The 14,381-nt window shown below is 39.9% G+C and overlaps 1 protein-coding gene across 2 annotated transcripts in view; it reads right to left on the bottom strand.

Annotated features, from left to right (window-relative positions):
* The window catches only part of ACO1 (aconitase 1), a 36,667-nt gene that overhangs the window by 7,967 nt on the left and 14,319 nt on the right, over window positions 1-14,381 (bottom strand). For both annotated transcript variants that reach the window (XM_085042696.1, XM_085042697.1), the window contains exons 4-12: window positions 11,871-12,008; window positions 10,480-10,549; window positions 10,192-10,375; window positions 7,521-7,660; window positions 6,395-6,566; window positions 5,832-5,932; window positions 4,743-4,859; window positions 3,301-3,460; window positions 12-147 (exon numbers count right to left, since the gene is read on the bottom strand). In XM_085042696.1, the coding sequence (XP_084898822.1) occupies window positions 12-147; window positions 3,301-3,460; window positions 4,743-4,859; window positions 5,832-5,932; window positions 6,395-6,566; window positions 7,521-7,660; window positions 10,192-10,375; window positions 10,480-10,549; window positions 11,871-12,008 (1,218 nt within the window). The remainder of the gene's footprint in view (window positions 1-11; window positions 148-3,300; window positions 3,461-4,742; window positions 4,860-5,831; window positions 5,933-6,394; window positions 6,567-7,520; window positions 7,661-10,191; window positions 10,376-10,479; window positions 10,550-11,870; window positions 12,009-14,381) is intronic.

The raw sequence follows: 14,381 nt of genomic DNA, 5'->3' as shown, positions 1-14,381 counted from the left end.
AGCACTCCTACCCTAGTTGGGAAAGGTAAGGCATAACTCCACTCTCCCTTAGATAGTAAGTGACAACCCCGCTTCCTGGGGACAGGCTAGTTTTAATGTACGGCTTCACTGTCAAACCAGCTTCAACAGCTTTCTTAGCAAGCAATCCTGAAAAATACAGAATATAGTTGCAGATTTTCCGGGAAGTGAGACAGCTTGGTGGATAAGCATGTTAAGAGAAGTACCATTAAATAACTGGGAACAGAAAAGGCACCAGCAATGAAATGGTACAGCAAGCCAACAGCACTAATTCTGTAATAACCAGCTATAGCTCAAGTGCTCTGTTGAATTGTAGATCCAGACTGCAATTTCTGTTCCACTAGAAAGCTGATGGAAGTTGCATCCAATAAAATACACTCACTGCGGCAGCATGTGGAAATTCAAAATTCAGAACCCTACTTATAAGACAAATGTCTCACAAAAACTGCAATGAAGAACTATTAAGTTCGCACTTACTGTGGTCTGGGAACCCATAGTAGAAATAACTGCCAGCACAGCATTTGCTGCCCTCAGAAGCAGAAAGCCATGAAAGCACCAACACTGGCCCTCGACACAAACAAGCTATCTCACAATCCACAGATTGTTGCACAAATGCTGTTTTACCACTCCTGGATTTTTACCACACATAGAGATGTTTCAGTGGAATGTGCTATAGACACACGATCACCCTGAATTCCTTCCTTTGAAATAAATTGTCCATACACAGATGAATGTTCAGAAAACAGGTCAGCTCCAGTTCTTTCCCAGGACGAACACAAAAGAAGCAGCAGATAGGCCAACTATGCAAAACATTACATTCCCATGCTGCATTTTCCCTCTCACACATGACATCCATTTAGATAAGAAAGCAGACATAAGCTGTGCTTGATCCAACAAGATCTCCAACAGGAAGATGTCATCAAACTGTTTTGTCTTTGCCAGCTGTCTAGCAGCTCTGTTAGACAAGACCTGGACCATGACACTTTCAAGTGTTGTGTGAATATAAAGAATATAAAGAAGGAGTCCTATTCCTGAAATTGCTGAGGTTCTTTAGCTACCAGAGGAAACTGCAGAAACTGGGGCTCTTGGATACTTTTGCAAATGAGACCATGAACAAACAATCACGCTAGGAATTGAGAGTTTGACAGCCTGTTTGAAAGTGTTGGCTTCCGTCTTCTTGCTCATACCAGTTCTGAAAAGATGGCTAAGTCAAACTCTCAAAATTGGCAAGGAGATGCCAGAACTTGAATTGCTCTGAGCAACCTTAATCCAACACCTTTGTAAAGTCAGATTAGGCTGTCAAGGTTCCTACAGCATACACCCACTATCCCCACAGACACACAGCCCCTGCTTAGTGCAAGGATATATAGCAGTAGTTTGAAACAACTGGTCATGTCCTGGACTTTTTTTGGGTTGGTTACTTATTAAGGGAACACTGTATGTTTGCTTACTTTCATTTGAAACCTAATTATCACGTTTCTTGTGGGTATCTCAGAGCTTCTCTGTTTACAAACAGTTATCAGAGACTGACAGAACTACTTTTTGTTTCCTTGTCAAGGTCAAAACATAGGTGCTGCAGTACAGAATGGCAGGAAAGGTGAGAGTAGCCACTAAATCTGAGCACATACACCAAGATCCTCAGGCCTACATTCTTCAGGGTGCGTGCATTACACAGTAGTCAATACACTCAAAGTACCACCTCTATTTGCATCTGCAGAGCATTCTACACTTTAAACTCATAGAGCTATTAAGCCAAGATGGTTGACAGATCAGTATCCCTATTGCCTCAGAGAGGCTTAAAACTGTATGTCATTAACCTGGGAACCAAACATTTCAGGAAACTATCCTAAACAGGTGGCACAACTGAGGAATACATCCACCTAGGACTAAGGGAATAGACAAGGCAAAGAGAGTCTGCCTGGAGAAAATCTACTTCTTGATCCTTGGAAGAAAGAAATACTGCTGTATTGCTGTGATAATGCAGTACAGACCTGAGGAAATAGGTATACTGCTTTGGTTGTCTGTTAAGGGCAAGTGGATAGGGACACCTTGTTCAATTTGGTTCCTCTCAAAGTGGTAAGAAAATGAGCAGGTCTCTCCTCTGCTTCTTTTTTGCTACACATCTTAGTGTATGATGGACTTCAAACCTGTTGCTAGAATTTAAGGCTTTTGTACCTGGGAGGGAGGTGAACTGCTGGTACTGTAAAGTACCCAAAGCCAGATGCTAATCTAAAAATAGGCGATATATATCACACTGAAAAGCCAAACACAAAGTGACTGTTGACAGAGACTCCTGACAACCCAAAAGCTTCCCAGCACCACACAGGAACAAATATTACCTCAACCAGGAAGTAACCCTCTCTGGTGAAGGGCCTTTGTATTGCCCACGACACATCCCTTCTGACCCTTGTAGGAATAAAGTCTGCATCCCATGAATGGTCTGACAGACTAGTAGGCCCTAATGCACCTGTGATCCTGCAATGACAGATACCATCCATGTATGTGTTTGCAGAGGAGAGAAAGAAATTTGTGAACATGTAGCCAAACACCTGGGAAAGTGGGTGAAACTTGTCTGGTATAGACTGAACCCTTTGAGCTCATACTCTTCACCCCTGTGTTGTTGCCAGAAGCACACATTAGGAATGATGAACTTTCTGCCCAGACTAGCCAGGTTAAAAAAGAATAATCTCGTGACCTGAAATTTAACACAATCAAGTCAGACTAACTGTTCTGCACTAAGCTGTTCTGCATTAAGTAGTACTACTAAGCCCACCTCTGGCCTCTTTTTGGATGTGGTTAAGGTGTAAATCAAAGGGCTCTGAAAGCTGTCAATCTCTGAGAACACAATTTGCTTCCTTTACTCATCCCTAACATGCCCTCAAACCCTTGATTGTAACAACTATAGAGGGCCACCTCTAGCCAAATGTCAAATAGACCATTCTTCACTGTCCCTCTTCTGGCTTTGACTTTCAACAGCCTTTTCTCAGCTCTACATAACTTCTGTGCATTTGAAAAAGTGTCAAAAGTGTTGGTTAATTAAGTTTCAGCTTGTCCTGTAGAGAAGACTGTGCAGGAAGAATACATTTTCATCAACCAACATTTCTAGCTACCATTTCCAGAAATCCTCCTGCTACCCTTAGAAACTAAGCTCAGTTTTAGCATGACAAATGACAAAATCAGCACTGTACATGCAGAATTACACCAGTAGTAGTGTTGTCTTTAGGACATTCATGCAGAGCCATAGAGTATCTCAGAATTTGCACATTAGGCAAATCAACTTACCTGCACCCAACATAACTGAGGGATTACTGGTGTTTGTACAGCTTGTAATGGCAGCAATCACTACTGAACCATGAGCAAGCTCGAAGTCACAGCCCTCAAAATTAAATTTGACTATGCTGCTGTGTCGGTCTGGGGCAATTTGGAAACCCTTGAATCCTTGCTGTGGGAGGAGAAAATAAGAATCAAAAGGAGTGCTTAACGTAAGTATTTTGACTGAACATTAGTATGGACTGTTTTTTCACCAATGAGAAGCATCTTTTAGTCACATCCATGTTTGTGCTTGCATCTGATTGTGAAGGCTTGCATCTCTGGTCAACCAAAGTGATGGACAAAAATTACTTTTTTCTGGAGTTTATCATTCTTCTCTGTTTACTGGTAAAAGAGACAGCCTTTGCAGCAAAATGTATTTGTACTTTCTTCCTGCTTGAATATATTCTTCTCCAGATTGCTCAGATGCTTCTTACTCCCATATGTTCCAGATTCCTGATCACACATAGTCTTAGTACACAGTCTAGTCCTGAGATTTTAGCCATAACATGTAAGATTTTTAAGTCATGATTATCAAACAGCTTAAACATATACCAAGAGCTGATTTGAGAGGCAGAAGTTGCCTCTCAAATCAGCTCCTGAACAGCTGGAGCAGTTCAGGAGCTGCTGTTGGAAAAAAACCAAAGAGCACTGTTTATGCCATGAAAAATTACACTTAGAGATCTGAAAGCATAAGATCACTTAATGGAGTTTGGAAAATGTAACAAGATGAGAATTATTGGGAATTGCTGTAAACTAAGAAACCTAAACTACATCACCAGAGTTCTGTATTGCCTTCAACAAGGGTGGTTACCGTATTGAGTAAGGATTCAAACTGATTTAGAAAACTTAGGTATCCAGGAATATTCATTCAAATACAAATCTTCCTCTTCTTTCAATGTCCAGTTCTGACTGGATGATGCAGAATGTAGTCATTGTTTTCTGTCTTTACCAGCAACATCAAAGAGTCACAGAGACAGATACAGTCCTGCTCTGTTGAATAGATTCAATACTTAGTGCAAAACTACATTGTGTACGTCAGGGCATAACCTGCTTGGAGAGTTGAAGAGCTGGGTAGCTAGCTCAGAACTCAGTGCAGTAGGTATTTTGTCCCCTCTGTTAAAAACCCCTCATCGTGGACAGTTCAGAAATTTCTAGCTTATGTCAAAACCATGTTAGGCCTAAGTTCAGAAAGAAACACTATTCCAATAGGATATGAACACTGCCATGCAAGAGAAGCAACACCCCAATTTTAAACTACCTGTTGCTTCTGTCACCTTCAAAACTGAAGTCCAATATCTTCATTTATTTTTCAACAGGCAAAGAAACAACACACAACCCTGGAATGCAGTTCCTGAACGACAGCTTTTAGAAGCATGTATTAAGTTGTTTGCCCACATGTTCCCAGTCCCTACCTTGGCTCCCAGACAAGTCTCGAAGTCCTCCTTCATATCTGACACAGCAACTTTGTCCTGAGGTCTTTTTGGTCCACTGCAGCAAGGCACAACAGTATGGAGATCCAACTCAACAACCTGTTCGTGTAACATAAACAGAGAGTGGTTGGGCACTGCCTGGTAAGTAGAACCCAGGTAAGCTACAGCTATGGTTACCTCTGCTAAGTCTGCACACCTTTATTTGCAGAAATTATTGAAGACACATGAGAAAGGAAAGGTCAGAAGAAAAGGAACAGCTCTACTTTCAGATGTTGCCAGCTCACAGGTATGGCTATCAAAAGTACTACAGTTACTGAAAAACCCAATATGACTAAAGCATCAAAACATTATAAATTATTTTTTCATTCGTCTTTTTGCATGCTAGCAGCAGGAAAAAAAATTATGTGAAGAAATACTGGTACTGACACAAACCAAACCAGATTATTCATCTATTCCTCACCCATATTCTAACTTCATTTTCACAGTGTGCTACCTCTTTCCAAATCTACTAAAATTTTTGAATAATCATGCAAACCCAGACACAAGTTACAAGGTAAAGTTTCACAGTAGAGAAAACCAGGAATATTCTTGAGTTTATGGGACACAAAATAAGACCTTAATTTTCTTGCATAGAAAACTACTTGTGTGGTCTGTGGTTACCACACATGGCTTCTAAGGCTCCTGATTCACACAGTAAAATAACTTGCTAAACAGAAAAAATGTAAAACTGCAAACAAGGCTTACACAGACAACATCCACACTACCTCCACAGCTACGCTTCAGTGTCCTTCAGTCTGGACAGGACTTCTCAAAGCTCCATGCAACAAACTGCAGAACCTGCACCAGCTAGAGGTAAATTGAGAGCCAATCTATACCTACACCCAAGTTTTCACACCTGAAGAGCCAGCTGACTCATTCCACTGGGCCTTAAAATAAGACAGCTGTGCAGACCAAACCAAAGGATAAGGAATCCCATGACTATCTCTTAATTTCTGTGAAAAACAAACAATGGTCACAATAACATAGGACAGGGCATAAAGCAAGAAGCCACAACACAGAGTAGTTTCTAACCTGTGTGAAATCTGGATCCTGAGAGGAGTTCTTGAAATCTCTTAGCATTCCCACAGCCTCAAGATAGCTTTTCGTGTACATAACCTTCTCTTTGTCACGGCCTAAAATGACAGCCAGATACAGCAAAAACAAAATGCAAGTGAAATGGAGGAACCACCATGTGACAGAACAAGAAAAAGTGCATAACAGGATATATCACTGTTCACACTGTCGATAGCACTACAAGACCCTTTCACAAGACAAATAGTAGAGATTCACTAAAAACAAAGCAATTGAGCAGACTCAGTGACTTTTGCAGAACAAAATCTTAGGTTCTTATTTCTGTCATCTGGACAATCTGTGTTCAGGCAGGCTAAGCAGACATTTAGCTGCCAAAAGTCAAACACTCAGCTCTTCCTAAACATGGATTCTAAATGTAAAAAGCAGCTTCAATAAGCAAGTATCGATAAAAAAAATGAACTGAAGCTCACAAAGCTTCACCTAACTCAATCCCACAGCTAACACCATAGAGACCTGAAGTCCTGCTTTCAATCACCCCTTAACTTGTGGTTTCCTACACTCACCAGTTTGTATCAGGTACCCAATGCTAATATCATCCACTGGGAAATAGGCAGCTGTTGCTCCGTACTCTGGACACATATTGGCAATAGTGGCTCGGTCAGCAATTGACAGCTGGGCAACACCAGGACCAAAAAACTCCACAAATTTACCCACGACTCCAACTTGGCGAAGGTGCTGTCACAAAAATACAGTGCCTGTGTCACTGTTATGTGTCAAATAACATGAGCGTGTCTGTTATGAAATCAAGATTTTGACTCAGAGAAATATCTTGTGAAGGTTTCTACAGTCATTTGAAACCAGGAAGCTTTTGGTAAACTAAATCATGAAGATGAGGACACAGAGATGTAAAGTTTCAATAATAAGGTACAACATAAGGACGTACTCCTTCTAAAACTTGCTCTTCTTCTCACTTAAACTAGATTCTATCTTACAACAACTGTGTTTATCTCAACATGATGTTCTAAGAAGAGAACTGTGTGGGGAGTCTTCAGCCAGCAAACCCAGGTAGATGGGAAAACAGGGAGGACCAACAGCATGAGTACATGAGTCAAACTGAACACACACAGCATCTGAATAAAATAATGACAAAAATGTTGACGTTCCCCATTTGAAGGTCTCTCTGTAGACAGCACCCCATTATGAACTTGAGTACCAGATTTCTGACTTCCAACAACAATAATGCTGACCCAGTAATACTCTTATGCAGTGACAATGCACAGAGCAAGTAAACATATTATGAACATATGACAGGAGTCAAACACCTGCACATCAAAGAAATCACACTGCAATGCATACTGTCTGGTTTTCAGGCTTTACACTGCCTTATTTTAAGTGGGGACTTCAAAAAACAAGTCATCAGGGGTTTTTTTGAGGCAGAGGAAAAAGCACCGTTGCTCCAAAATATCCCAATATACATTTTGTTTGGCTTCTGGGAAACAGATTTGCCTAGAAAATTGTCCTTAATCATCTGATTCCAATCCACAGATGGTGATAAAGCTTTAAAAAAGTCCAAAATGTCCACATGGAAACACATGCAGGGTTCTTAAGCATTCCATAAAACGGCTCTATCCTACAGAATGTGTTTAGCTCTCAGCAGTAATGGAAAAACATCAAACCTGGGTAATTTACCTTGGTAATGGTGAGCACAATGTCAGTGGATGTTACCAGTGGCTGGGGGTTGCCTACCAGCTTATAGCCAACTACCTCAGGAAGCACCATGCTGATCGGCTGGCCCAACATCACGGCTTCTGCTTCAATGCCACCCACACCTGCATGCAACAGGAAGGATACAATGCGACTATTCACAAAGATACTAATGTGTCAGAGATGAACACCTGAAGTCAGTTGCCTGCTCTATTTAAGGTGTGAACACGGAGAGAAAGTAGACAACCCAACTCTTCAGCTAAGAGGCATTCCTCATTTTGCTACAGTTTCTGTAAGGTTGGGCTTTTAAATTTTATTTTGTTTCATATTTTCAACCTTGTTTCTAAGCCATTAGATAGGGTATTAGATGAATTTAAGTAACTTATTTTAAGGGTGCTTGGCTTTTACAATAACAAATGTAAAAGTTTTATTTAATATCTTAAACATGCAATGCAACAGACCAGGAACCACTGACATGGCATTGAACATCATGTGCTGTGAGTGAAATATATGCAGACTATGACTGTTGGTCATCAAACAAAAACTCAGAAGTTATTTTTAAAGAAAGAAATGTTACTAAAGAATATTAACGGAAAACCTACTTGCTAAGGCAGAAATATCTTCCCTTATGTCCTCTATGTTTCAACAGGGTTTGGGAATGTATAGGTGGGAACCTTTCCATAAGCACATATTCACTACCAGAATTCCAGCTACTACTTAATATCGCTAATTCATTAAGGTAAAGTATCAAGATGTCATAGTCATACACAATCTAATAAACCCATGATGTTTATTATCTAGCAATTTGGCATTTAGCAGCAGTTTTATAACTTTTTGCCTGTAGAAATTCCCTCATATATTTATCTTCTCCTTCGAAATCTCCTTCCACTTTCTGTTTAGCTTAATTAATACTGAGCTACAACAAAATGCCTGTAATAGTTGCTTACAAATGCCAAATCACCACTCCAATCCTTTTTCCCCACTTAATCTAAGAATGGTTCTGAAAAATAATTCCTTATTTTTTAAATTCAAAATTATATACTTATGTTAATTCAAAAGATAATGCTGTGACAGATCAAATCATTCACTGGCTTCTTTCACTGAATCATTTTTAAACAATCAAGTAAATCGATATAACTGACTGACTGCTACTGACAGTCATTAAGCAAGTTCAGCATCACCAGCCTCTGGAAAAAAATGTTGGATCCAAGAGTATGCATTTTGAATATACATAACACTATAGACTGTGTCCAGCCATACTTTTCAAATTCTGGAGAAAAAATGAAGCTAAGGGTCACACTCTTCCAAGTAACTTTTAGTGCTACAACATCATCTAAATGATGGCTCCATGCATACGCTGCAACAAAATATAGAATAAGAGATGTGTCTAATCCCAAAGATGTCATGCTTTAAACACATTGAACTTGTTTATCTTTGTATTGTAAACCAGGAATTCTTTTACCCTTGATGGAAAGACTCAATCAACCAATATTGCTGCAGTAGTGTAGGTGGGGTATTAAAACCAGTAAGTCCTATGACATGTGGGGCTCCATTCATGAATCACTAGAAAATACTCTTCAAAAACAAAATGTGTTCCATATTTGTACAACAGCAGTTTCAGTAGTCATCCTATCACAGTATCACAGGAAAATAAAGGCTCAACTGAAGTCTTTGCTGCTGTATGGGATGACTGGAAATACTCCCACTCCATCACTACTTATTTATTCGATAATTCAAGCACTGCAGTTCACCACTCAATAATTATTCATAATAATTCCTGTAACAAGTACTCTGCAGTGTACTGGTAGTAGAACATACTTCACAGTCCTGTTTTTCATAATGTCTCTCCAGCCATATTTAATTTTCAACACCTTTCACCTAGTAGATTAGTACTTGCAGTACTTTTTGGATAATCCAACACTTTTAAAGTAGCCAAGTGACACAAGAACAACTGGATGGTCAGTGATACAATCCCCTTCATTTATTTAATATCTTCCTTATCTACTTCCTCATGATTTAAATGCAGAATAGAAAAGAATATATAAAAATCCCAAATAAAGCCAACACGTGTAGCAGAAATCATATGATGCAGTTATCAGAACAGGGAGCTTAGTTACAAAGTCTTATGTAACTGTAAGAGACCTTATCAGGTTACTTGCGTTTGGGGTTAGGCTATGTAACTGTTTAGCTGGCACAGAGATAACTTTTCTTCAGAGCAGCCCATAAAAGTACCATGTTTTAGATTTGTGACTAAACCAGTGTTGATAACACGCTAGTGTTTTAGCTGTTCCTAAGCAGTGCTTACACAGTGTCAATGCAAACCTGGGAGGTGGGCATTCCAAAGTAGCCACTGTCTAGGGACTGACTGGGCTTTGTTGTGCTGGTGGGAGGTGGTGACTGCCTTTGCACCACTTATTCAATCTCCTTTCCCTACACTCACGCCCCTTCACTTAAACTGGCTTTGTCTCTATCCATTAGTTTAATCTTGCATTTGCACTTCCACTACTCTTTCCACTATTCTTTCCCCATCCTGCTAGTAGGAGGAGTGAGAAAGTAATTGGGTGGGGGCTAACCTGCCAGCCAGGGTCAATTCACCAGAGCCCAAAACACAGCTCACTGAGCCAAGACACCTCTCCTGATACATTGCTGTACATACCCCAGCCAAGCACTCCCAAGCCATCAATCATGGTGGTGTGTGAGTCAGTGCCCACCACACTGTCTGGATAATAGTAGCCGTCCTGATCCATCACCACTCTTGCCAAGTACTCCAGGTTCACTTGATGGATGATGCCAGAGCCTGGCGGAATAATCCTCAAGTTTTTAAAAGCTCGAGATCCCCACTGAAACCAAAGGAATTCGAATAAAAAATTTTCAACATGAGCACTGGAAGAACTTTCATTCACTGACCTTCGCTTCATGCAAATAAGATTATTTTTGTCAGTACCTTTAAGAATTCAAATCTTTCTTTGTTCCTTTCAAATTCCAGATCCTGATTTTTTTGCAAGCTGTCTGACCTGCAAGTGAAAATAATCAGCTGTCAGAACGGAAACTATCTACATGGAATTTATATCTAGTCAGATATACCCAAAGGTTGAAAGAAAATATTTATAAGCTAATGTGAATGCTGATCCATTGCATCTTTTTAATATCACTACAGGCAACCAATGAAAAGGATTTAAGAAATCTTAAGAAGTAATACCTGAACTCTGCTTTAAATGTGAATACTAATCTACATTTGGCAGGCCTAAAAGTCGTAGCCTGAGAAAGGCAACACTCCATGTTAGAGAAATGTGACTTTTCCAACACCTCAGTCAGAAGCAATCAGCAAGGCAGTAAAGGAAACTGGAACACAACTGTCCTGCAACTTCAGTTAAAAAGGTTGTCGCTGCAATACAGTACTGCCTGAAGGCTCTGTGTTTCAAAGTAGACAGTGTTAACACATCTTTCACTTCAATCAGCTGCCTAACTTAGGTCTGCAGAGTTTGGAAGAACTGAAGCATAAATCTAGCCAATGTTCTCTATATAAAAGAAAACCTCTATTTTGTTACATATGTTCATAAGCCTAATAGAAATAAGATAAGGCTATGACAAAAAATAACAGTTAGTAACCACAGACCAAAAAACTTCAAGATGGAAGGAAACCATCATAAAACATGTAACAGCAGGATCTGTTTGGAAGATTAGTTCAGTAGGTCCATATTTATGTACCTTGGAGGGTAGAAGAACCTCTACACAGAGGTCTAACATTTCACTGTGGGTCTAGTGAATGTTAGTGAGTCTTTGTATCTTTGTATCACGCTGAGGACTGAATAGCCCTACGTTTCTTCCCTGGACTCACAGGGGCTTTATTAAGCAGTACCTTACACTCTTTTGTTTGGAGGCACTGAAGCAGAAAGCAGTTCCTCAGAGCTGAGCCTAGGGTAGATCAGCTCTTTTCTTAGAGAAGTGAGGAAGAAAGGAAATATTCTCATCTGTCCTTTCCAAAAACCCCTATGGGGTCAAAAAAGGGAATGTGGAAAAAAACTATTTCTGAGCCATTAATAATAATGCAGTGTTATTAAAGAAAAGTACAATAACCACAAGCCCGGACTGAGTCCACTTCTATCAACATTTAGTCCAGGCTTGTGCTGCTCAGAGATGCACCACAGACAGAACAAAACTGTCCCCTAACTCACTGCAACTGATACAACAGTCGAACTTTAAAAATTCTTAATATCTGGGATGTTGTAATACAAATGCTAAGAGTGTCACCAGCAGAAATACCTTGATGACCAGTAACTGGATTCAGTGTACTTACTACCGTTAAGAAGTAAAGAGTGATTTTTGTATTCTTACTGCCTGTTAAAATCAACCTGGATGGAGTGATCTATCACAAGATCAGCAGGACAGATAGGATTGATTTTCTCAGGGTCTCCACCAAGTTTCTTCACAGCATCACGCATCGCAGCAAAGTCAACCACAGCAGGCACCCCACTACAACAGAAACAAAATAGGCATGGTGAGACAATTTCGAAAAGAGAAAAAAAACCAAAAACCACCCTGAGATATAGGACACCTACTGCCACATGCAAAGCAAACGCCACTCCTCTACTTTCAATGCAAGCAAATAATGAGTAGTAACCAGAACTTCTGGCATTTCAACACTTGACCTATGTAAGAGATCATACACATTTTCGTATTTTTTTAACAAAGCTTCTAAGAAGCTCTGGACATGTATTCTCAGCTACTACTGAGGTATGTTCTACCATGATATGTTCAACCAGCATAGAAAACCCTCTCACATACTTTTCTATCTGATTTTGCTGACTGCTGAGACAAAAAGAGTTCTCTGATGTGCTCTTAAGAATCTGGCATCAGTGAGCAACCCACCAAAAAAGCTACATTGCTCTAAGAGCAGCTAAAAGCAGTAAGAGTTTATGTTTTCAACTCTGACCATAAGGAAGCTATTATAATTTTTAAAAATATCAGAAACCATGCAACAAGAGCAGTAAAGGCTTTGTAGTTGCCATTGAATTTTACCTTGAAAATCCTGAATGTTTACAAAAAATAAACATGAGAAAGGATACACATTACCTAACCTGGACACATTTAATTGATGTTGTTCAGCAGTTTGACATCCCAGGATATGCTTATTACAAGAAAAACAGGAAATTCTATGTTATGTTATCTAGGGGAATTTGAGGGAGAAGGATAGAAAGAAAGTAGCAGAAGAATTATTTTGCCAGCTTACAAATCACAGAATCACAGAATCACAGAATTACCAGGTTGGAAGAGACCTTCAAGATCATCGAGTCCAACCTCTGTCCTAACACCTCAACTAAACTAAACCATGGCACTGAGTGCCACATCCAATCTCTTTTTAAACACGTCCAGGGATGGTGACTCCACCACCTCCCCAGGCAGACCATTCCAATGTTTTATCACTCTTTCTGTAAAAAAGTTTCTCCTAATATCTAACCTATATTTTCCTTGGCACAACTTAAGACTGTGTCCTCTTGTTCTGTCAGTTGTTGCCCAGAAAAAGAGACCAACCCCCACCTCACTACAACCACCTTTCAGGAAGTTGTAGAGAGTGATAAGGTCACCTCTGAGTCTCCTTTTCTCCAGGCTAAACAACCCCAGCTCCCTCAGCCATTCCTCATACGGCTTGTGTTCCAAGCCCTTCACCAGCCTTGTTGCCCTCCTCTGGACACGCTCAAGTGTCTCCACGTCCTTCCTGAACTGAGGGGCCCAGAACTGGACACAGTACTCGAGGTGCGGCCTCACCAGTGTCGAGTATAGGGGAAGGATGACTTCCCTGCTCCTGCTGGCCACACTATGGAATGGACACAATATCCTTCTACCATCTTAGACCAACTCAGGGTAACTACAGAATAATCCTAACTAGGAAATTAGAGAATTCTAAACCAGGACAACCTGAATGTAATTGTTGTATGGCTTTTGGAAAGTTGCCAAAGCTGCCTTTTTCAAAAGGTTCCTCAGAGGCCTGTCCAAGAGCTCATTTCTCAGGAATGCAGTTGCTCTGCAGACTTATAGGCAAATTTTTAAAACTCAGCAGGAGTAGGGGACAAGAAAGAAGAGCAGTAAGAGAAGGAATCTTTGCTTCAAAGTTCAGCTTCCTCTCTCCTCCAGTTTTTCAAAACATTAACAACAGTGAATGAACGAAAAATAGCTAGGAAATCAGCACTTCTTTCATTTGAGGTTTTGCCAATTTTTTCTAATGTCTTTAGAAGTTGGAGTGTACTGGGTCTCTAGCATTTGGACAACCTTTGTGAAAATGCAAAACAGAAGTTATGACAGCTAAGACACTTTACTCTTGAGGAAGAAAATCAACTGGCAGCATAGCAGCACTGGGCTTTCCATCAATGAAATAAAATATTTCATAAAGACAGAGGACAGAGATACAAAGAACAGTGAGTGGACTTGCAAGTCAAATGCTGTATTAAAACAGTTAGATGCTATTGCTCCACCTAAAAATTCACTTTTCACATTGAACAGAGACTATTACATGATTATTACTGACACCTGAGAACTCACTGCAATAACAAGGCCCAGTTTTCAGAGTCCATTAGGCAGGAATCTCAATTTGCATTTCTGGGAAAAATAATACATTTATTTTTTCAATAGCAGAGAAGTCCCCAAAAATATATTTTTTTAATAATATTCATTCAGAAGAGGATGTAATGATGTGGGTTATAAATGAGAACTGAAATAGATAGCAAATTGAAAGCAAGGGCCCCTGGGGAACAAAAAGGAGAAAAAAACAGAAAAAAAAGAGAGAATAGACAATAGACAATACCCCCTTCAAAGAATAAACCTTCTAAACTCCACACTTGCTCATCTGGA

This window comes from Lichenostomus cassidix, chromosome Z, assembly GCF_008360975.1.
Source record: "Lichenostomus cassidix isolate B80296 chromosome Z, HeHo_3.0, whole genome shotgun sequence".
Taxonomy (NCBI): Eukaryota; Metazoa; Chordata; class Aves; order Passeriformes; family Meliphagidae; genus Lichenostomus; species Lichenostomus cassidix.
This window is presented reverse-complemented; position numbering and strand designations above follow the sequence as displayed.